The sequence below is a fragment of the Hyposmocoma kahamanoa genome, unplaced genomic scaffold (genome assembly GCF_003589595.1).
Source record: "Hyposmocoma kahamanoa isolate Upper Pololo Valley unplaced genomic scaffold, ASM358959v1 86, whole genome shotgun sequence".
NCBI lineage: Eukaryota > Metazoa > Arthropoda > Insecta > Lepidoptera > Cosmopterigidae > Hyposmocoma > Hyposmocoma kahamanoa.
Window position 1 is genome coordinate 15,162,504 of NW_020654289.1, and position 22,414 is coordinate 15,184,917.

Sequence of the window (22,414 nt, forward strand, 5' to 3'; positions counted from 1 at the left end):
GCGCGCCGCGTGCGTGTGTGCGTACGTGTGTATATGTAATGTAATTTATATATAGATATATAGGTAATTCAAATTTTTTTTCAAATGCGATAGCACCCCCTGGATATCATCAACGCCCCCAATTGCTTCCGAGGACTCTTCAGCGCCAACTTGGAAATTCTTTGGGAACCTATGTTTATGATGTTAGTTATAATACGGCACTAAGATGCGAAAACACCATACGTACCATACGTCACAGCGCAGAAGTAGAAATCAAATCACAATAAAATACTTACCCTTAGAGCAACATCAGCGAAAACAACAACAGGTCTTCTCATAACATGGGCCAGTGCAAACACATGTAACTGTTCCAAGCCTACATAATGCGGGGCAGCGTTTTCCTGTGGCCTAGGTCGCGGCTCAGCGGAAGCAGCTCTTACGGCATCTTCCCAATCCCGTTCCCATTCTGCTTCAGATGGTGTGAGACCGGCTGACCGTAGGGATATGCTTTCAGACCAGCGCCAACGACGTTTTATAGCTCCTATAAAACCATATGTAATTGTATAATGAAAATAATAACATGCTTCGTGCCCCTTTCGTTCTTCCCTTAGCTCGTTTACATTTTTTTTTTCATCAGTTGTTTTTATACGCAAATTTCTGTTTTACTATAAGGATCTTGCTATCTGACTAGCAGTCGTTCAATTTAAAGCCATTTCAGAAGAGCAATATTTTCCGACGTGACATAAAATATAGATATATTACATCATCAATGAATGAATGAATGAATGAATTACTTACTGGTCAACACATCGCCACCTTCTCCGCATAACAGAGCCTGCACTTTAGTTCTTAATGCGAGCAGTCTATCATGAAATCCATAAGCTGCAAGTGACGCTGCATGAGGCAGGCAGTTTCCATCTCCTGAAGTAGCCAATGGCAGTAATCTCGGTGCCCCAGGCACCCGACCGTGACGCCACCAGTTTAATATGCTAGCCGACTCGAGGGTCACTAGAGTTGCTGTCTCCAGAAGATCCTTTTCGATGAATGTTCTGCAATATCAAAATGATATCTATAAATTGTTCTTACTGACAATATTTTCATTTACTCTTCATTATCTAATGAATCACTAGTTAATGAAGAATAAAACGATTTTAAAACATATTCATTGCATTTAAACTACATATTTAGTTATTTTCAGATTCACAAGTTTCTTGAGCATTTGAGCGTTTTCAGATATCACAAGTTCTTTTTCCATGATTGAACAATAAATAACGTATAACACGTGATTGAATTTCCCCCTAACAATAAAATATTTACTAAGGAGAATTGAAGTACAGGTATGATTATAGATACTATATAGATGTTGCATCAAGTTGTTTCTGGAATGAAGCACGAACCACACCTTACCATTGTTATTGCAAGGTCGTTTCCCTTTGCACAATATTCATGAGATAAAACAACATTTGTTTGGCAAAAATAATAAAGCCGGAAATTTGAAATTCATGCTTTAAAACCATAAAATGACGGGTAAACAATAACACAAAAGTTCATCGTACAAACGGTCGCATTGCGTGCGACTAATGCGAGTTGGCAGTGAGCCACGGTGCCTACATAGCGAGTAAAAAAATACGTTTAGGCAGTCGCACCTAAGGTATAGAATTAAGCTATAGGAATTATACATCGCGCATGGAGGATCACTGTGACGTATCAAGTGTTGAAGTCGATAATTTTTCAGTAAGGTTCAGAAGAAGATTAAGATTTGAAAACGGCTGTACAGTCAAGAAAACGATGGTGCGTCAACTCGTGCGTATAACATCCAACTTTCTTTTTTTTATGATACCAAGACACGGGACGAATAACTCATGCGCCTGATGGTAAACGATACGCTTATCCATAACAGTTGCAATGCAGCTCAGAGTTTTATTGCAAAGATCTGAGGGCAACTGCGCCAGCACCCTGAGACATAAGTTGTAGGGTCGTATTCTAGAACTCTACTCAATGCTCAAGTCAGGATTTGAGTATGGTTTATGTGTCTATAATTTCACCAGCACCCTACCCTTCTAAACCGAAACGCAATAATGGTCACATTACTTCTTGGCGGCAGAAATAGGTAAGGTACGTCACTGGCCGAACTCTTTCAGGAGGAGCTCTACTTTTACTTGATCGAGACGGAACCAAGTATTTTTATTAAATTACGAGCCCTGTGCCCCCTATGGTGGGATCGGGCTCGGCCTGCAGCGCGTGGTCGGGATCAGATTACGGGGTGTGCTTATGCTCTTTGGTGGCACAGCGATTAGTACTATATATTGATGAGGAGGTTCCAGATTCAATTCCCGATTTGTGCCAATTTATGAAACAAACATTATTTAGTTGATTCTGGTCAGAGTATTCTGGGTATTGCCCTCAGAGTTATCGTTACTCTGGTATACTCATAGTACAGGAAATTCCGTAGTTTGAGAGCAGAAATTTGGTGTGATTGTCTGGATTTTTTTCCCTAAATACTCTTTGACGAATCAGAGCAAGTCTGTTTCGGCAGCCATTTTTAACGAAAAAAAAACGCTTGTATGGCAGCCATATTAAAAAATGGCGAAAAGAAACATTTCACCCCAAATTATGATTAAGGGCTCCTAAAGACCCCCGCGTGCCAATTCTATCTCTAATAGTCCCAGTGATAGAAGACTTTGAAATTTGTATGGCGGCCATCATGTTTATTTGAATTTCGAACATATTTTAATCCAGGCGGAAATTGTCCAAGGTGTACCTCATAAAAGTGCACAAATGCAAGTGAATAATAATAACTTTCAATGTTATTTTTGTTGAAGACACCACAAGCTGATTATATGATAATGCATTTTGCATTTGCTAGATCAATGGTAGCCCAACAGTTATATCACCTTCATTCGAATAGCTTAAAAATATTACCTGAAATCAGGAGGGTAGACAGATATATCAGGCAGCAACAGTATGTGGTCAGAGCTGAGTGTATTAAGCTCGGGTTCAGTGTTACTTCGCAAAGCCCACACTAGGCCTTCGTTATCTGTCGCACGCGATATGCCACGGGATAATTTGCGACCTGTTAAAAAAATTAAATAATAATTAATTATTTTACATTGGGAAAGCCAATGAGTGCATCTGATACCGTAGTGTGTAGATTATACTTATTCAGATGAGAAAAATACACAATCGAGTAAAAGGGTTGTGACAAATAGACTGAGTCCTTTCTAGTTGACCACTTTCAATTTAAGTTGTTTGTATCTCTCCGTTATTCCTCAAGAAAAATAACAAGAGCAAAAGGTTTGAAAATTTAAAATGGTTGTAGTTGACCTATATCGTTGCAAATAATCCTAAACTGGATAATGGTTTGTCAACAAGTACTATTCAATCGTTATCCATTAAAACGGTAGTTAGGTTACCAGAAATATTTTACAGAAGTAAAATGACACCATAAAGATTTCATTAGGATGCTAAGTTTGTACCATGACGTATTCTTGGACACGTCAGTTCATGACTGCAGTGTGTTTACCATTCACGTCTCGTGACGTCAAGGGAGTGGAAATTATATTTTAAAGCCACCTCAGAAGTAAACAAGCGTTTGACAACTTGTCTTGTTAAAGACGGCTAATTTTAGGGGATCGTAGGGTATGCCACCCTCTATTTTGTAACTCCTTTTTTTGAACGAAGTATATAAGCTGTAATAAACATTTTTTTTAATAATATCAATATTACTATGGTTCAAGGGGAAAAATGTAAATGTGTTTATAACAAATTTAAAAAAACGAGGACTGGTGTTTTTGTCTGTAATTTCGTTTCACAGATTATTATTGTACGTGTGATAGGAATACGTACGTTTCTATAGGATTAAACGGATTCAGTAATAGGGCAAGGAACTCTAATAAAACCGGTCAATTACCTTTCAGGATGCGGATATAATCAAAGCTAAAATTAATACAAAACTCTTACATTCAGGTGCAGGTGTAAGGACCAAATTAGAAGGTGCGGAATACGCCATATTCAGGTCCAGAGCACTAACGGATCTCTCAGGAGCCATGACGTCACCACCGGCCCGAGGCCTCAGTGTTGAGCTGTGTACTCTATCTATAAAAAAAGAAAGATGGAATTAACCTACATGCCAATATTTTGCTCGTAACATCTGAATCATGCCGTTCGTTTTAGCAGATGGTATTTTTGTGACACCCAAAAATAATCTTGTAAGAAGAGACATCTGGAAACTTTTCTTTGTTACGGAAGATGTTTCGAGTCTTTCAAGTCTGGATAACTGTAGGTGTAACGTATACGTACAAAGCAAGTATGTGAACTTATTCATGCTGACATGTTGCCGGAGGTGTTGCCCGACGGCTTACATTCAAACGCAGGGAAGTGGAAACGAAGGCCGTGGATTAGAGCCCAGCAAGTACTTTCGGTTGTTTATATCGACATAGGTAATAATTACACAGCACATAAACGTAAAATAGATATGAACAACGCAGTATGTTTTGTCACCAAGCCAAATGCTTGTGTTGCCAATTTGATTTATTATGTATGATGCATCTATAAAATTTTGGCTGCATTTACTTGCTGCATCTCCTAGTTTGCTGCGAAGTGTGGGAGTTAACCAGAATTACAATCCTACGGCTACGCCAAACAAAGTTCCAGAAGTCAGGCATGAAGATCATTGGAAGATGGAATAATTCATTTTATTCGCAAAAAAATTACGTTAGAATGATTAGGTACATCCAGAGATGGGTAGTGGGTTAAAACCCGATTAACCCGCCAGGATTTTAACCGGGTTTTTACCCAAAGCCCAAAATGGTAGGCGGAAACGGTAGAATACGAAGTGTGGTGTAATTCCATATACTTATTACAAATTTCGATATAAAAAATCTTTTTTAAAGGAAAAAGAGGCAACTCTAAACAATACTCACGTAGCAATCCTGTGAATTCTTACTACTAAGGATGCACATTACGATTAGATTTTTATGAAAATCGATTCAAGCTCATTCGACCTAACGATTTCTTAATCGATTTATTTCAATGCGATTTTCAAGCGAATCGATTCAATGGAAAGGCAAATCGAATCGTCTAGATAAAAAAGCAATAAACATTTTGTAATATCATTAAATTTGAACAAAATCGATTTACTACAAATATTTAGTTGTAAATAGTTTTTGCCGTCGATTTCGGGCGTTAATACCTTAACCCGACATAAAGCCGGCGTTAAAACCCGAGCGCTTGTCTATCTCTGGGCACATCATATAAAAAAATATATGTTCAAAACGTGGATCGACTATTTGTAATCGTTATCGTCTCTATGTATCAAACCTACTACTGAACCTAACTAACGTCACAGTTGCGCTAGACAGACATACGTAAGCAACACGAAAAGCGTTTCAAGCGATTGTTCTTCCTACGACTTCCTAACGCGAAGTGTGTCACAGAACAATGGTTTGGCCGCGAACCTTTTTTACTTTGGACACGGTGTTTGTGCCAAAATACCAACAATAATAATCAGTCGTATACTGCATTTTATGTGGCAAGGAGTGTAAATTGTTAATACTTCATTTGGGACTCGTTTAGGAATGTAATGTTTCGGAATGAGCATAAAAGGCCAATTTAGCATAGCATTAGCGTTAGCATTATTACTTATTTAGGGCTGTCCTTACATAAAACCCCCATGAAAGTCCTTAATATTAAAGTCATATAATACTAATAAGATAAGATGTATTACAATGTTTATATTATTTTATCCTTATCATTGATCCTATCGATTAGTTTAATGAACATAAAGCCTTTAACGGGTTTTTGAAAGGAGTCTTATTGATAAGTATAGATTAAGTATTCTGTGCATTTTGAATAAATAAATTTAAAAAAATAGTGAGTATATATTTTTTGCATTTTTAGTTGATTCGATTCCCGGCTCAAGTAAAGTTTAAGAAAAATCTGCGAATGACGTTATTCATATTAAGAAAAATAAAAGAATGTGTTGTTCATTTAAGTAGAAGTTTAAGCAAGTAATTAGTTTGTTCCAACCTTTTACTATTGAGACTAAAGAGGAGATTTCTATGCGAGAATAGCAGTGTCTCGCGCTGTATGTCGTGTCGCTCTCGCGCAAGTCGCGTCCTGTTGTGCTGGTCCTATTATACTATCAAACCACATAATATGCAGAAGCGAGAGCGCATGGACAGCCTTACTCACACTACTCTAGAATTCTATAATGATTTTAAAGAGTTTGACGTAGGAATATCAAAATATGACCAATTATCAATAGCGGAACTTCCAATGCGATGTTCGCATTCGATTGCCGACTAAAAAGGAATTATGAACGTTCATATACAACATGTTTGATCAGGCGTAACAGCAAAAAGATATTTCCTAGTTTTGATACGCGAATGTTTTTAACTCTACGTTTTGTTGAATCCATTCAGTGTCCTATATTGTTTGGCGGACACGGACGACTGTACTACTTTTTAGACTTACTCGGCATGATGGTCAACTTTGGTTGAAAACAATGAGATATACAATAGGAACAGAGAATAGACGCGATGAAGCGAAACACAGGATGTTGATTGACAATACCAATGGATTACAAAATATTGGCTTACTACGGAGCAATGTACGTTAACATGAAAATTAATTTGCGTGGAATGTTAAATTGAAACACGTTTTTTTCGCTATTAGTGATTTCATTCTTTAGGTACCCTCTAAGGAAATTAAGCTGTAGTACATTACGCTGTCTCATTGGACACTTTACATATTATTTGTTGGTGAAGCTGGTCCGACATGAATGTTTCATTATAATTTGTGTTTTACACCGTCAAAACAATCAATAGTATTAATAATTATTAGACTATTAACTCTAAATTTCGTCCAAAGATAGAACCTAAAACCTAAAAAAACTAAAACCGTCTGATTACCATACACACGATACAGACAAAAAATCCATTAATATATTGGTGGTATACGAAACGGTATCAAACAGTAAGGGGCTATCAAACAAACAATACGTGCATGAAAACAATACAAGCACGGTATTTTGCACATACAATCTACTGTGTCAAATATCGGACTGAATAGCTACAGCCCGTGTGTCAGTTGATAATTTAATTCGTACAAAAAGCCTTTTGAATCACGTTGTCATGTTGGCGATAACGTAGTAATGGTGTAGCAAATAAATATTAACGGATTTTTTTTCACATGGTAATAGTATATAGAGGCAGTAAACTGTCGAAAAACGTAAAATATGAACTGCGTTTTGTATAGGTACTACACACAGGCAGATTTAGTAGAACACTTGTAAAATTTCCAAAATAATGCCTGAGTTTTCAAAAGCCAGGTGTCATTTTACTGTTTTATTTTGGGTCCAATTCAAAGTTAAATTTCATCGACTGTCATTTTACTCATTTATTTGTTTTACTTTCCTACTAATACAGGCTTGTTTGTGGAGTGGTTCGGTTTAATTTCGATTTCTCGTAAAATTCGTAAACTTTTAAATTTTTATTCAATTTTTTTGAGAAATTTTTGTTATAATTACTAATACAAAAATCGAATACTTTGAAAAAATTCCTTCGATCCGGCCGGATTCGAACCGACGTCTCCAGGCAAACCATGCCAGACGCTATGCCAACTAAGCCACGGAACAAACCAGCGGACTTCACGAATTTTCACGGCTAAAAAGTCGTTGAAAACCAAACACAAAGATCCGACAACAAACACATAGAAGAATTCATGGATCGAAGGAATGTTTCTGAGAGTTCGAGTTCGATCTTTGTATTAATAATTATAACAAACTAGTGGAGTAATTTCACATAAATAATAATTGAATATCAATTCAATAAAATTAAACTTTCAATTCAATAAAAATTTAAACAAAAAAGTAATTCAGTTTTTTTATAACACCAATAGGTCATCATCATCGTCACCTTATTTTACGCCCCGCTGCTGGGACGGGTCACTTCTAAGAGCGATTACACACGGTGATTTTCAGCAACGCATCTGAAGCGATTCAATCGCGACGCAGGCGCTAATCGTCTCCCTTTACACATACGCGCGACTTAAGCAGCTCTACATTCGCTATGCAACCGCCTATAAATCGAGTGTCGCGATGCAATCGCACGTTCGTATCGTTGCTAAAAGTTGCCTGTAAAATCGCTCTAAGGAAAGAGTATTTGCTGTAAGTAAGGTTACCATCCGTCAGGATTTATTCAAACACGTCACGCTTTTTGTTCTTCTGTCCGAATTTTCTACTGTTTCGATGTAAAATATACACCTGGCAATTATGTAGTATAAGTTTATTTACGATAAAAACTTGAGTGTTCTGCGCTTGCTACGCTTTTACATCAAATTTTTTGTCCAGACTATTAAAATTTGAGAATAGTAAACCTTGGCTATAACCACGCTGGCCCAGGTTTCATCACGATGTTTCCCTTTACCTAAAAAGTTATGGAAACTTGCCGCCGCCACAGAGATTCAAACGGTCGACTTCTCATTATTCCCAATTTAAAGCAAAAGCACCCGTTCTTCCACTAGGCTAGCAGCCACTGATTCAGTATAGTTAAAATTTGAAATCATATGTTGACTGCTTCTATTTTCAAATATGACGCGTGCAATAAATTATATAGGTTTCTTTTTTAAGTGTTCTAGAATGACAACAATAAATTGCAAAAATTATGTGTTACCGCTACATCGCTCTAATTAATTACCTAGGAAAATAGTACGCACCTTGAAGACTTATGACTGTTCATTCATTATTTTAACAGTATCATTATAAGTGAATGTTATAATTTCTAGAACATTTTATATAGTTGCGTTGCGTGTCAAAAAAAGCGCCAACGAACTCTATAAACGAAAAATGTTTAAGTCAATACGTGGCCATGACATTACGGCGAACTGTGAATTAAGACTTTTGGTTCATTGTCTTATTTTATCGATTTATGTTTTCAATTGTAATCTATTGTACTTCGTTGAAATCCTTGCTATTATCTGTGCTGCCTTCTTTTTTTAAGAGAATGCTTAAAGAGCTTCTTAAGAGCAATGGCTCTTGTCTATGAAGCTCTTCCCAAACTTCTCTGTAATAAGCCCTTTTCCAGACCTCTTTGTGCGAGCCCACATTTAGCTTTCCTTCATATCGGTGTACGAGTTTGTAGCCTATCTTCAATATATAACTAATAATGCTGATTTACATATATGAAAAACGTACAAAAGTATATGTAAATGTGGTAAAGAAGCACAACGTACTTGTCAAATTAGTTATAATAATTATGTTCAAAATCAGTTAGATAAAGAGATTGAACATTTCCTAAAAAATACGACAGGTAAAGTGCTTAGGTACGTAAATCGTATAAGTAAGTGACAATTTCACAAATAATCAAACAACCATTTTTAACAAAAACATTTAAATTCGCGAAAATAATTTGATTTCCAAATGTCCCATTTTGCTCGGAAAACAAAATTTATATTCGATCCGGCTGGATTCGAACCAGCATCCTCAGGCAATTTTTCTTAGTTTTTCGATCTTTGTTATAATAATTATAAGAAACTAGTGGAGTAATTGGACAAAAATTTATTGAATGGTAGTAAAACATCGTGATATTCAATAAACTTAAAAATTTACATCGTTCGCTAATCTTATGGAAATTTAATTTATTAGAAAATGCTTTATTTTATAAAATTGATTGTTATAATAGGTCATACGTTATATCTAAGCATAGTTGTTACACTCTATATAAGAATATGGAATTCTTATATTATATTATCTGAAGATAAAAAGTAGTACTTAATGTCATGATAGTGTTATTCGAAATAAACAGATTCGAAACTGTTCAACTTTTTTAGAATTATTGTCGTTTTAGAAGGAAATTGCGTAGATTGAACGACGTCGTTTGAATTTTAACTTATGTTGATTTTCGAATATACGTATTCTAGGTCACGTTTTGGATATAAAATATGGAATGTAATAATGTAGTAATGATTGCACAGACACGAAAACATTTACAAGAAACTGATCTTCAGGTGTTACTATATATATAAAGGCCCGGCTACACGGTAGAGCTTCACCGCCAGCAAACACGCTTCAATAACATGTTGATGCGCTCTTATGTCTATCTTCAAACAGAACTGGTACATACGAAGTGGTACATCCACGTACACATTCATTTCATTGGCCGATAACATCCTTCTGCTGACATTGGGCGTTGAAAAACTGATTTGCCATATTACATGTCGTCAGTATTATGTGGAAATGGCGTAAGCGACGCGTCGCTTGCGTAGATTTATTTAAAACTTAAAGTTAATTAAAACCAAAATTGAATTTTAACATGACGTAAATATTTTAAAACAGTTGTTAAATCCTAAAACAAACTCCCTGAAAAAAATATACGAAAAAACACCGACGATGTGCTTATCAGACGGGTTACACCATGTTCTGTGGATTACACAGCAATGTCATTGAAACAGCAGTCAAAGTGTTTGGGGAAAAATGGCTGGCTTTTGAAGTTACAACTACAGTCTTTACAAAGATTATTTTTATTTTAAGTATATTATGAAGAAAATACGAAGAAAGAAATAGTGATGAAGAAAGTACCATGTTCCTTATATTAAACCAAATTACAAAAGACTATCCTGAAAATTCCACTAATTATGAATCCAAATTTTTTGTTTAAAATCACAATAATGTGATTTAAGTGAAGGTGAAAACATAAATATTGACTCCCGCCGCTTAAAAGACTATTTTAGAAAACCCAAACAAGAGAACTAAGTTATATAAGAGAAAGTGAAAACATACTGTATTAGAATCACAATGGAAAATATTTATTGAAGATCCCGGTAATTAAACGAAGACATGGCTCAAAGGACTTGTATATCCAAGCCAAAACTCTTAATAAACAAAGCGTTTGGACTAACAACTGACATTTTGAACTACTCACCAACAAACGAATCTGGACAGAACGTATTCATTCCGCAGTCAACAAAACGAATGACAGGGCCTTAAAATGGGATGCCACACGAACACAGATGTTCAGATGCGATGATGAGGTATATGTGAATACGAGTACATTTGACCTTCATTCACCTACTGTTGGATATCGGTCTCCTTTGACTATTTGACCTTACATTAAGGAAATTAGTTTCACAACATGAAGTCATATGACAATAACCGAAGTACACACGTGGAGGATTCTTGAGTTTGGAGACTCCCAAAAACCCCACAGGGTACGTACAGTTTGCACCCATTCGAGTCAATGGGCAAACTAAGCACAGTGCATTATAACAGTTAATCTTGCACCAAAGGTGTATCAAGAACAGACGTGAGGGCGGTATTAATAGCAGCATCAGATCACAAGCTAGATTTGGGGCAACGACTCCGTGGGTGGCTGAAGGAAATAGGCCGCTGGATTCAGTGTATAAACCGTAACACGGTTTATAATATTATACAATATTTACAATATTATTGGCACAATCTAGCCAAACAGCTGTGTAACAGCCGAATTTGGAACAAAAACAAGGTCCAGCTCTTCTCTATTTTCTAACGTTGATAAACTTTAGTTTTAAAGCTTTACTTAACAAAAATGTTCACTCAAATGATTTGTACAAAACCTTGTTGAAAAAAGTTGATCCGCTAATATCATTATTGTTAGAGATTCTTGTCAGAAAATCGAATTGTAATTGAATTATTCTCACCAAGCAACTTATGAAGCTTCTCTTTGTTTGATAACGTTATATAACATCGATTAGAATTTATAACAGACTTCCAATGGAAATGAAATGTTTAAATGGTGATAAATTTAAAGTTTGTTTAAAAAAATGGTTAATTGACAAAGTTTTTTACAATCTTAACGAATTTTATATAAAGACATCAAATATTTGACAACTGCATAACTAACTTAATTATAATTTAAATTTTTGACATTTAAGTTGTAATAAATTTTAATTGAATTGTAATTTTAAGACATTGTACGCCTGATTTGGGTAAGAATTGTGGATCTAATCACTTGTAAGTAACACCTGTATTTTACCAATTCATACAATAAATGTTTCTGATTTCTGATTTCTGATTATAATAAAGTATAAAGATAAGTTATATAACTTACCCTACCAAATAACATGTATCATTAATTCATAAGTGAAATTAATGATACATTTTTCTTATGCTGTAAGCAAGAAAGCCTTCAAATTTTATAAGAAAACCTATTTTTTGTATGGAACTGGAATGATATAGAGATGTTAAAATATTTCTAGAAGTATTTACGTTTGAATGTTTGTAGTCACATAATAATGTTAAATTTGCTACACGCATATTAATTAACTCTACATCGTCCCAAAATAGAGTACGTTATATATTGTACAGTCCGACGAGTATAATATGTTAATAAATGCTAATCAACAATCAAAGGGTCCTTCAAACAACTGTAAAAAGTTTCGTGCTCGAAAAATTTCCGTTTTATTTTAACAAAAATGAGCTCCGGCGGGATGGGACGAGACTGTTCATAAGGAAAATAAAAATTTCAAGCGCATTTCCTTTCTACAAATAGACTGTAAGGACGAAGCGCATCACCAAATAAGGCAGCGGGACTGTGACGTGAGTGTGTGCATTGTTACGTGAGTTCGTTACGTATGCTCGAAATTGCCTTGGACAACCGAATGTTATTGTAGATTTGTGTACGCATTTGCATAATAAAATGTAATTTCCTTGAGAAATGAAGACGTTATAGAGGTATTAACGAATGATCATGTCTAACATTTGCACAGTTTTTAAAACAGTTCCCGCAAGTTTATTTGGACTCTAGTTTATCTAGAGACTATACTGAAATGTGGGCTATTGCGTGCCAGTATTCAATAGTGGTGTGATACACCAGGGACTCCAATTCTGCGTAATTTTAAATCATCTCAGTTGTGTGTCGTAGAGTGTAAATGGCAGGCTTTTGTATGATTGGTATTCTGCTAAAAGTTAACAGAGACGCCTGTCATCGAGAAACTATTCAACTGCCATTGCAATTTTTTGGTGCCTATGCTGCTCGTCAATTGCGAGTCGATGGCGTAGTTACTAACTTAGTACTATTTGGCGTTTCTTTCGGTTCGTTATTACCAATGGTCGGAAAAAGGTGCTCCATATATATAGATATGGCTACAAGAAGCGACACAGAGTTGTTAAAACCACTTTAATAACTTTTTCAGATTCCGGATTTCCGGAAATGATTTTACTGCATCGTAAGACAAAACTACTGACCTAGAAAGTCGAAGTTGGATTTTAAACTAATTCTAATGGTGCCGTGTAAAAAAAAAGAAATAGACAGATGTACGATCCTGGGAGCGTTCAAGCACTTTTAACCGCTTGTGTTCAAAATGAGAATAATTACATTTTTTTATTATCGTTTTGTAATATCGGCAACTTTTCAATCATACTTTACAATTTGTCGTACGACAAAACTACATGTCATGTCTAGTCATTACCATTGAAATTAATAAGGTGAGTTTGTAATTTGATAACATAATTGGAACGTGTCTTGTATTCGTACATTTTCATTGATTGCATTAAAGTCAAATTTGGCACTATTTAAAAGTTATTTTACGACTTCCCGTCAATAAAATTTTTAAAATTATTAAAATTCCATTTAAAAATTGCATAATAACAAAATAACATTCATGTCAATAATTTATCAACAATACTTTAAAGATTGGGAACTCGAACTAAAATTTTCAAAAAACGCTCAATTGTTAATATATTTATTTATTGACAATTGGCTATAAAGATAACAAATAATTATGAAACTGAAAATATAATAAAACTTAAACGAAATTTCTTAAAAATGTAACAAATTCTAAAAATAAGTTAGTCAGAGTAACTTTTTTTAAATTGCTTATTTTTACAGATGAGACCGCCATTTGCGTGGTTTTGCGGTGAAATAAAAAAGTAACGAGAATGGTCACTTGCCGTCCCCCCCTAGCTTTAGATACCGCTCTTTGTCCTACGATACAGTAAAACCATTTTCGGAAATCCGAAATTCGAAAAAATTATTAAGTAATACTTGGTGCTTTTAATAACTCTATGTCGTTCCTTGTAGCTATGTATATACATGTATCTATATATGTGGAACAACATTTTGCGACCTTTCGTTATTACTTACAGTAATAAATATATAATGTATATAATAAGTAATAAAGGAGTTATATTTTATTTAAAAAAAAACATTTAATCTGAAGACTAAATTGCTGATTAAGCATGATAAAAATTAAGACATGCATAGTAATTTTCATGGTAGCTTTATTACGGCAACATCGATTGTTGGTGATTGAATGGATGAATGCCATCACTGCCGTTCCACTGATACTTACTCTATTGAGATCCAACTGCCATTGCAACTAGATTTAAGCAGAATAACAAATAATATTATAATTGCAATTTAATCTCAAAGGAGTCCCAATGGATTAAAATGACCAGTGATTTAAAAAAAATTAGTACACTTGGGACGTACACACTCAACATAGCCCCCACTAGGGAAACCCTGTGTCTCGAGTGCCATGGACACACACATAGACAAGCACAATATTACACCCAACTATAGAAATAAATGTAGGCCATACAAATATTTCTCCCGGCCCGTGAATCTAACCTGGGACCTCTGCGTGGCAGTCGTAGTAATGTAAGTGTAACCGTTCGACCAAGGAGGCAGTTTATGTGATTTTTTGTTTAGTTTTCTAATACCTAGTATTTCGCCATGATCAATGTATATAGGTGCTCCGAAACACGTACATACTGTACACTCTATCATGCCGAGGTCAAGTACAAAATAAGTATAATGTCTTATAATTACTAAAGAGGATATATATCACTTACCATCAGTGTGCTTTCCAGCAATGGGATCAGCTTCCATCACCATAGCGACTCACCCTGAAACAAATAAATAATATTTAACTCAATGCTCATTTTCCGCTACTCATTATCGTCACCTTACAATGGAAATTTTGGCAACCGTATCGTAATGAAATTTACATCTCCAGAATGACAAATGGAAAGGAATAAACCTATGAGCAATAATGACACGTAGTGCCCACCCACATAAGAGCTAAAATGGGACTACACGTTGCGAAGAATTACCAGTACACAAAGACCTCTGAAATATACAATTCTTTATTCCGTACCTATACGAAAAGCTTATATTATATTGACGTAGGTGTATTTTGCTTACAGTAACCATTTGTGTGTGGGTTACGAATCTAATTATAAAACCTATTAATGTTGAAAACGGTAGACGAAAACGCAAATATAACGAACGATACCTATATGTTAATAATTAGATGCCAAACATAATTTATGTGGTGCTAAATATTTGTTGCTACAAGTACATTGGCCACAAGATTTTTGGCATCTTACCTTCGTATTTGGTTAGAGTTTTTTTATGGTGCGTGGTCACGTGCTCAGCTTGTGACAAGTCTTATTTAGTCAGGACTAAAGATTGATGTGTTAAATAAGTCGTCTTTGTCAGTACCAGATCCTTTTAAGAAGATAATTGAAAAGAACATTAATTTACTTTTATTCAAGTAATAATTTATAATTAACACACGTAGAAAGAAAACTTTTTTTGAGATATTCCACAATCTTCAGAACTGATTTCTAATTATCCTTACATCATTTGATTGAAGTTTTTTTCTATACAAATGTGGACTTAAATTTTAATCCGAACGCAAAATGGCAAAATAAAAGAAAGATAATGCATTACCGAAGTTGTTAAAAGAGTATTAGCAATTACATAGGTACATAGTTCCATTTTTCAAATACCATTTCATTCCAATTCATTCACGGTCGAAACAAACAATTTGTTGATATCAACTGCATATTTGTACGATAGTGCAACAGCGATAAGGCAATTTCAATAGTTCTCTAATAAATTTTCATTTCTATTATCAATTACTAGCAGCAAAGATTAAAAATCAGTAAGATGAAGGACATGGAAGTGGTGGGTAAATGTCGGGAAAAGTTCCATTTACTTTCCCGACGACCGATATGAATATTTTTAAATACATTCAACGATGATCAAACATCACAATGGTAAATAACATTAAATATATGTTTCTAAAACTTGATGGATTTTTAAAATAATAAACACTGTTCTGAGTTACAACGTCAAAACAAACTATACAATAATATTTATCTATTTGCTACAGATTTTCTTACAGTAATCAATGCGTACTGTGCAGTACTACTGATAGTATCTATGTACCATATTTGTCTCATCAACGCATGAATTGCATGAGTCATAGTTATTATGGTACTGACGGTTTGGAATTAGGAAGTCCATTTAAAAGACTGACCTTTGCTTCACATGTGAGGCGAAATTTTACATAAATAAATTCGACGGTCGTTTTGCTCACGAGTTTATTTGATCAGAGCCGTCTTTAGCAGTAGCTCATAATGTTGCCGTAAAGTCATTGCTTCGCTGCCCTAAAACAAAATCCAATTTGTCAAGCGTGGTCCCAAGAGGCCCCGAGTACTGGTTAAATGCGGCACTGAATCTGCTCCATTTTTTATGGCTTACTCGTACAGTATTGTATTTATATACTTAACATTTCAATTTAATCTGTTTGTCGTACCATAGAGTACCTAAAATTATTAAGTGGACGATACAAGACCACAATTTAAATGCAAAAAACCCAAATTGTGTATTTTAAAGCTCCTGTCGTCAATTTATATTTTGATACTTCTTATTGTCTTGAAACGCAGCTTCTTGTAAGTAAAGATTAAAAGTAGGTTAAAAGCAAAATTCCTCGTTTCTAAGTTTACATTTTATACCTATATGGGTTACCATCGCTTTTATACGACATCCTAGTTGAAAAATATGCAGGAAATTCTTTAAAATAGTGACGTATTATAATTACATACACAGAATAATCCCGTCTTAAATTACTGAAATCTGCGCATCATAATTAGAACATTTTTACAATTGGATTAGTGCTTAATTCAATCATTTTAAAGTTTCGACGAGAATGTCCTTGTTTCTCGTTAATCCAAGGTCGTATACCAGCCGATGAGTTATACAATTTTAACGACGCCATTTACAACTGGACTAATATGACTGCTCTTGGTTGGTAAACATGCATTACGCAGGTATATAAATAAACACATACTATTCTTGCACACCATGGTAAATCAAAGATTTTATTAATTAGACGAATTTAGCTTTGTTTTAACCAAAAACAGGCCCAAAATATAACTTAGATACTAGGCCCAAAAGTTAAGAGTTCTGACCACTACTCGAGTAGGGGTTCAATTCACATTTTAACTAACATATAAAACCGACTTTTCTTAATTCTCGTCTGTGTTTCGTATAGGCCATACCTAGTTAAAACCGTTCCTTTGATATTGTCTTGCGCATATCTAACACATCTGAAGATGTCCTTACAAAAGCGAATTTTACATAAAAATCAGCAGATTAACACTGATTTAACAAGAAAACGTAAAGAAACTAATGTTTCTTAAGGTCAATTGACCAAAAAGAGGTTAACTCACCTTGCAATCTACAGCACCGTGCCATAGTATACATTCCATCATTATAGTCTACTTTGTTTATAGGCTATTGTTTAGTATTACAAGATTTTTTATTTCTGCAATAGAATAAACAATGGGCAGTGAGCATTGTAGTCTATGAAGTACATACAATTTAAATTGTTAGCCATTTAAAGAGCATAAACATAATGGAATTTGAAGGAAATATTTTAATGATTCTGAGCATTAATCTGCCCTATTTGTCATAAGTAACGCATTTGCATTTCGGTAAGTTTCGAGATGTTGGCACGTAAAGTTTTATCGTCACCTAAATATATTTTTTTTATAATACCATGTGACAGGACGGACAAGTCGTGCGCTTGATGGTAAGCTACAAGCTTTAAATCGCAAAGCTCTGAGGGACACTGCCACTGCGCCTTTTAGCCTGAGACATAAGTTGACAAGTCCCATGTGCCTGTAATTTCACCAGCACCCTTACTCTTGAAAACCGGAACATAGTAATGCTGACATTACTGCTTGGCGGCAGAAATAGCAAGGTGGCAGTACTCCCCTGGACGAACGAACTCTTTCACAAGGAGCTCTACTGCTACTAAAGAATAATCGGCTCTTATCTCAGTTAGTGTAGTAGTCAGTGGATTAAAGGACACAGCGGCTCACGTGGCAATGACGCAGCAGATGAACTAGCCAGAATAGGGTCGGAGACGGACGCTGTAGGACTAGAACCCATAGTGTCCCTCCCCTACCAATGGTCCAGAACAACTATACACAAAGGTACAAAAACTTCACATAATAATACATGGACCACCCTTACGGTTTGTAGACTGGCGAGGGAAGCACTCCCAACGCTCAATGCCAGTCTATCAGGTATATTAATTAAACTCAAAAGGCAAGAGCTTCGCACTCTAACTGCTGCCCTAACAGGTCATGGTCCATACAATAAACACCTTTTCAATTTAGGTATCACAGACAGCCCTCTATGCAGAGCGTGCATGGAGGGGGAGGTAACGGCTGCGCACATCCTACTCCAGTGCTCCGTCGTGGCCAACTACAGGGCAAAGTACCTTTGAGTGCCAAGGTCGCTCCCCGAGGTCTTCAGCAGACCGACGCGGCTGCTGAGATTCCTGGAGGAGCTTGGGTGGCACGAGTAGGACGCTGCACCCACCGCACGCAAAATAGGCGCCTTGACGTCGAGTTGCGGACACCAGCCCGTTACATCAAGTACCAAGTAGCGTAGGGATCCCATCGATAAAGTGACTTTAAATTTGGTATACTATGGAATTAACTAAAATAATGAAAATAACCTTGATCTGTCACTGCAACCAGGAGTCTGCATACTACCCAACTCCCCAGTTATAGACGACCGCAGTTATAGCGTTCAGGCTCATCGAATGGGTTTCGCTCATCGAATGGGTTTCGACGAGTACTTGGTTTGCAAATGGTGACTAAAGTCAGATGTTGGATCAGGAATGTGGACACATTAACTAAGCTTTATTAAATGTAGTTGAACTGCTGGACATGCTGGACTGCCACGCAGAGGTCCTGGGCTTGACTCCTAGGCCGAAAGAAATATGTGTATGACCTACATTTACTTCTCTGGGTGTATTTTGTGATTGTCTATGTGTGTGTCCATGGCACCCGCGACACAGGGTTTCCCTAGTGCGAGGCTATGAGCGGGTTGCGTTATTATTATTATTATAAATGTAGTATCACCGAGTTTGGTCTCGACGAGTAGTGGGTAGATGGGTGATTGTATTGAAATTTTAGATTTCTGTTTTGTAGCAGGGTTTTTAATTTTAAGTTTTCGCCGTATCGTATAAAAAATAAAAAAGCCGTGGTACCACCTCTCAGAGGTCGTGGTGAGTTCGAGTCCGGTCTCGCATCTCTGAGTTTTTCGGGATTTATGTGCGAAATTTAATTTGACATTTGCGATGAGCTTTTTTTTCGGTGAAGGAAAACATCGTGATGAAACCTGAACGTTGAAGAACGTTCACAAACTTCGGAAAACGTGTAAAAACCCTAATCCGTGTGGCGGACTACGGCCTCATCCTCGCGTGTGAGGAGACCCGCGTCTAGCAATAGGACGTATTTTTAATTGAATTGAATTTGAACAATATTATCAAAAGATATTTCTATAATGTTAATGCTTAAAGAAAGATTTTTAAGTATGTTATGTTTCGAAGTCTACTTAATTCCTTTACGTACGCTTTTACATAATGGTATGTTATAGTCATCATGGCGTCATGAATGTCAATTAGATAATAAATTAAGCATTCAGATGGTGTCTCAAGTGAAAGCTACCCGACATACGCCAGTATGAATAGTTGCATTGACTTTTACTTACCTGTTTCATAGTGAAATAAAGATGAATTTCTTCTATTGTTTTCACAAATAAATGTTTAGTGGTTTTTATATACTATATACAGGCGTAGGTCGTCAAAACCGATTTAAAAAATAAATGTATTTTTTTAGTGAAAATACTTAAATACACAGATTGACAAAGTCGTTAGTATTAATAGTTGAGGTTAATATATTCAATTTTTACAAACTAAGTACTTCTAGGTTCAACCATTTTTCAAGATTTTCAAAGTATTATTTGTTTTCAAATCATGGAATGTGTGAATGGTTGTACATCAGGCTATAAATTTTGTTCGAATATCACATCCAGAGCAACGGAACAAGATCCGTCAATGTGTGGCTTGATATGCTGCCGTTTATATTACCAAGTCCTCGATATACGTTTTCATTTAAAAGGAACGAAGAAAAGAAGTCATTTGGTATTAAAATGTTCTGCCGCCGTTAGTTTAACAGGCGTTTGTGACAAAAACTCAAAACCGTGAAAAAAATGTTTCAAGAATCTACTTTTCCCTTGCGGTAACTTCATACCTTATCCACGTAGAAAAAAATTGACAGATAAGCCTTTTTTTACTGGTCACGGCAGTATATATATATATATAATTATATAACTGTTTTTTTTAAATGTCACACGTGTTCTTTTAACAACGGCGGCAGTGTTATAGTTTAGTATTTTCCTTGAGATAAGAAAACTTCCTCCTTTATTTCACGCGAATGAACAGAAAAAAGTAGTATCACACTTGTTTTGTTTTGAATTATGATACACTCAATCAATTCGGGAATTGAACTTTTCTAAAGTGGCTGAATTCCGTTGCTCTGGTACTCATAATACAGCGAATTCCTTAGTTTGAGGCAATTCGTGTGGTGTCATAAAAAAACTAATTATAATACACTTCGGTCACATCGTATGTAAATCAATAATATATCATTTTTAAATCTGTACGCAGCGTAAAATACTTAGTTGGAGGTGCATCATACGTCGGGAATTATTCTTTGTTTACAAAACCAAAAACCGGTTATCGTTAAGCAAAAATTATCACGATTCGGAAGTAGTGGTCAAATTAACGCCTACAAGTAAAAAAAGTAAAAAGACTTAACGATGAATTGTTGTGCTCGAATAAGGCCATTTTTAACCGACTTGAAAAAAGGTGGAGGTTCTCAATTCGAGTGTACATTTTTTTGGATGTATGTTACGCGATAACTCTGTAACTAAAATTTGTGAACCGATTTTGATGATTCTTTTTTTGTTGGAAAGGGGGTCTCAGTAGTGATCCCATTTAAATATGAAGAAAATATTTCACCTCTAAGGAGGGCAAACTTGGTTTTGTTACAAATCCGGTTTCGCACACTTTCCGGTTACTGATTTCAATAAAACTCGGCAAATAGATATAATTCCACGAACTTTTGAGGTAGGTTTTTTAGTACTCTGTACAGAGATTATTACTTAGGTAAAATTGACCCGAAATCTTTTTTCTTTAAAGTGTTAGTAGGTGAGTAACACATAAAATCCACTGTACATGCCTTATCAACGAAAGCCTCGTAAATTAACCAATATGAAGAATGAGGTATTTTCCTTATATTCACTAAATACCTTTTTATCATTGGTTGCATACACCATTTTGTCATAATAAAGTCCAATAGTTTGCGCTATTTTTATTTCTGTTTACAGAAGGTACTCATTGTTTCATTTGTCATTGTTGCAACAAGTTATTTTAAGAAGTTACTTATTAGTTATTTAAAGAAGTTACTGTTATATATTGCGACACTAGTATTATCATGTTACTTTAACTTCTTTACAGTGATATCGTCCTACATAAATTCTGAATAATAATAATATGTACTATAGTATTCAAAGATGGAATGTTTTTCTGTAAATAATAAACATAGATTTCTATACGAACACAATTTTGTCCTATTGAAATCGTGTCCATATGGAATTATATCATTCATAGTATATGCCACAATCAAAATACTAATAAAAACAAAAGAAAACATCTACTTACATTTACTAACGGAATTCCACTGTGATGAGTCAAGCAAATAAAAGTCTGTAAATGATATGACGCACTGTTATCAACACTGGCAATAATTGAATTTTATAGTATGTATTCAATTAAACATTTTGATAGGAGAGTAAGAAAGAATTATGCCAGTTCTCCCATCAGATTAGATGATCACTGCATGTGCAACTAACCGGCATTGAATACATAGACACTTTTCATAAAATATATTTTTTTACCTGGTTTTTTTATAAAAGAATACATGTACATTTGGCCTCCATCTCACCTGATGGAAAGTGACGAAGAGTTGACGGTGGAGCATGCACAGGCAAATAATGCCTATTCACTCTCGCATTGAAAAGGCTCAAGTTATAGAGTTCAAGGAATAAGTATGTCCGCGCAATGTAAACTTATAAATGTAGAGTACTTTAATCACAATTTTATGTCAATAACATTGGCATAGACTATAGTCTGTTTTAGAAAGCGACTGCGGTGGGTAACTGCCTCCACGGAAGAGGCTAATATATAATAACTCAGCCCTGTGCAGGTTTCCGTTAGGCTCTGACTAAGGAATAGTCTCCCAATCTGA

The 22,414-nt window shown here is 35.4% G+C and overlaps 1 protein-coding gene across 1 annotated transcript in view; it reads right to left on the bottom strand.

The window, feature by feature from the left end:
- LOC113234748 (OTU domain-containing protein 7B-like) overlaps positions 1 to 22,414 on the bottom strand; it is a 28,362-nt gene that overhangs the window by 2,962 nt on the left and 2,986 nt on the right. Inside the window, exons 2-6 of the mRNA XM_026470212.1 lie at positions 14,807 to 14,860; positions 3,940 to 4,074; positions 2,902 to 3,052; positions 778 to 1,028; positions 276 to 520 (exon numbers count right to left, since the gene is read on the bottom strand). Of these exons, the coding sequence (XP_026325997.1) occupies positions 276 to 520; positions 778 to 1,028; positions 2,902 to 3,052; positions 3,940 to 4,074; positions 14,807 to 14,849 (825 nt within the window). The 5' untranslated portion in view covers positions 14,850 to 14,860. The remainder of the gene's footprint in view (positions 1 to 275; positions 521 to 777; positions 1,029 to 2,901; positions 3,053 to 3,939; positions 4,075 to 14,806; positions 14,861 to 22,414) is intronic.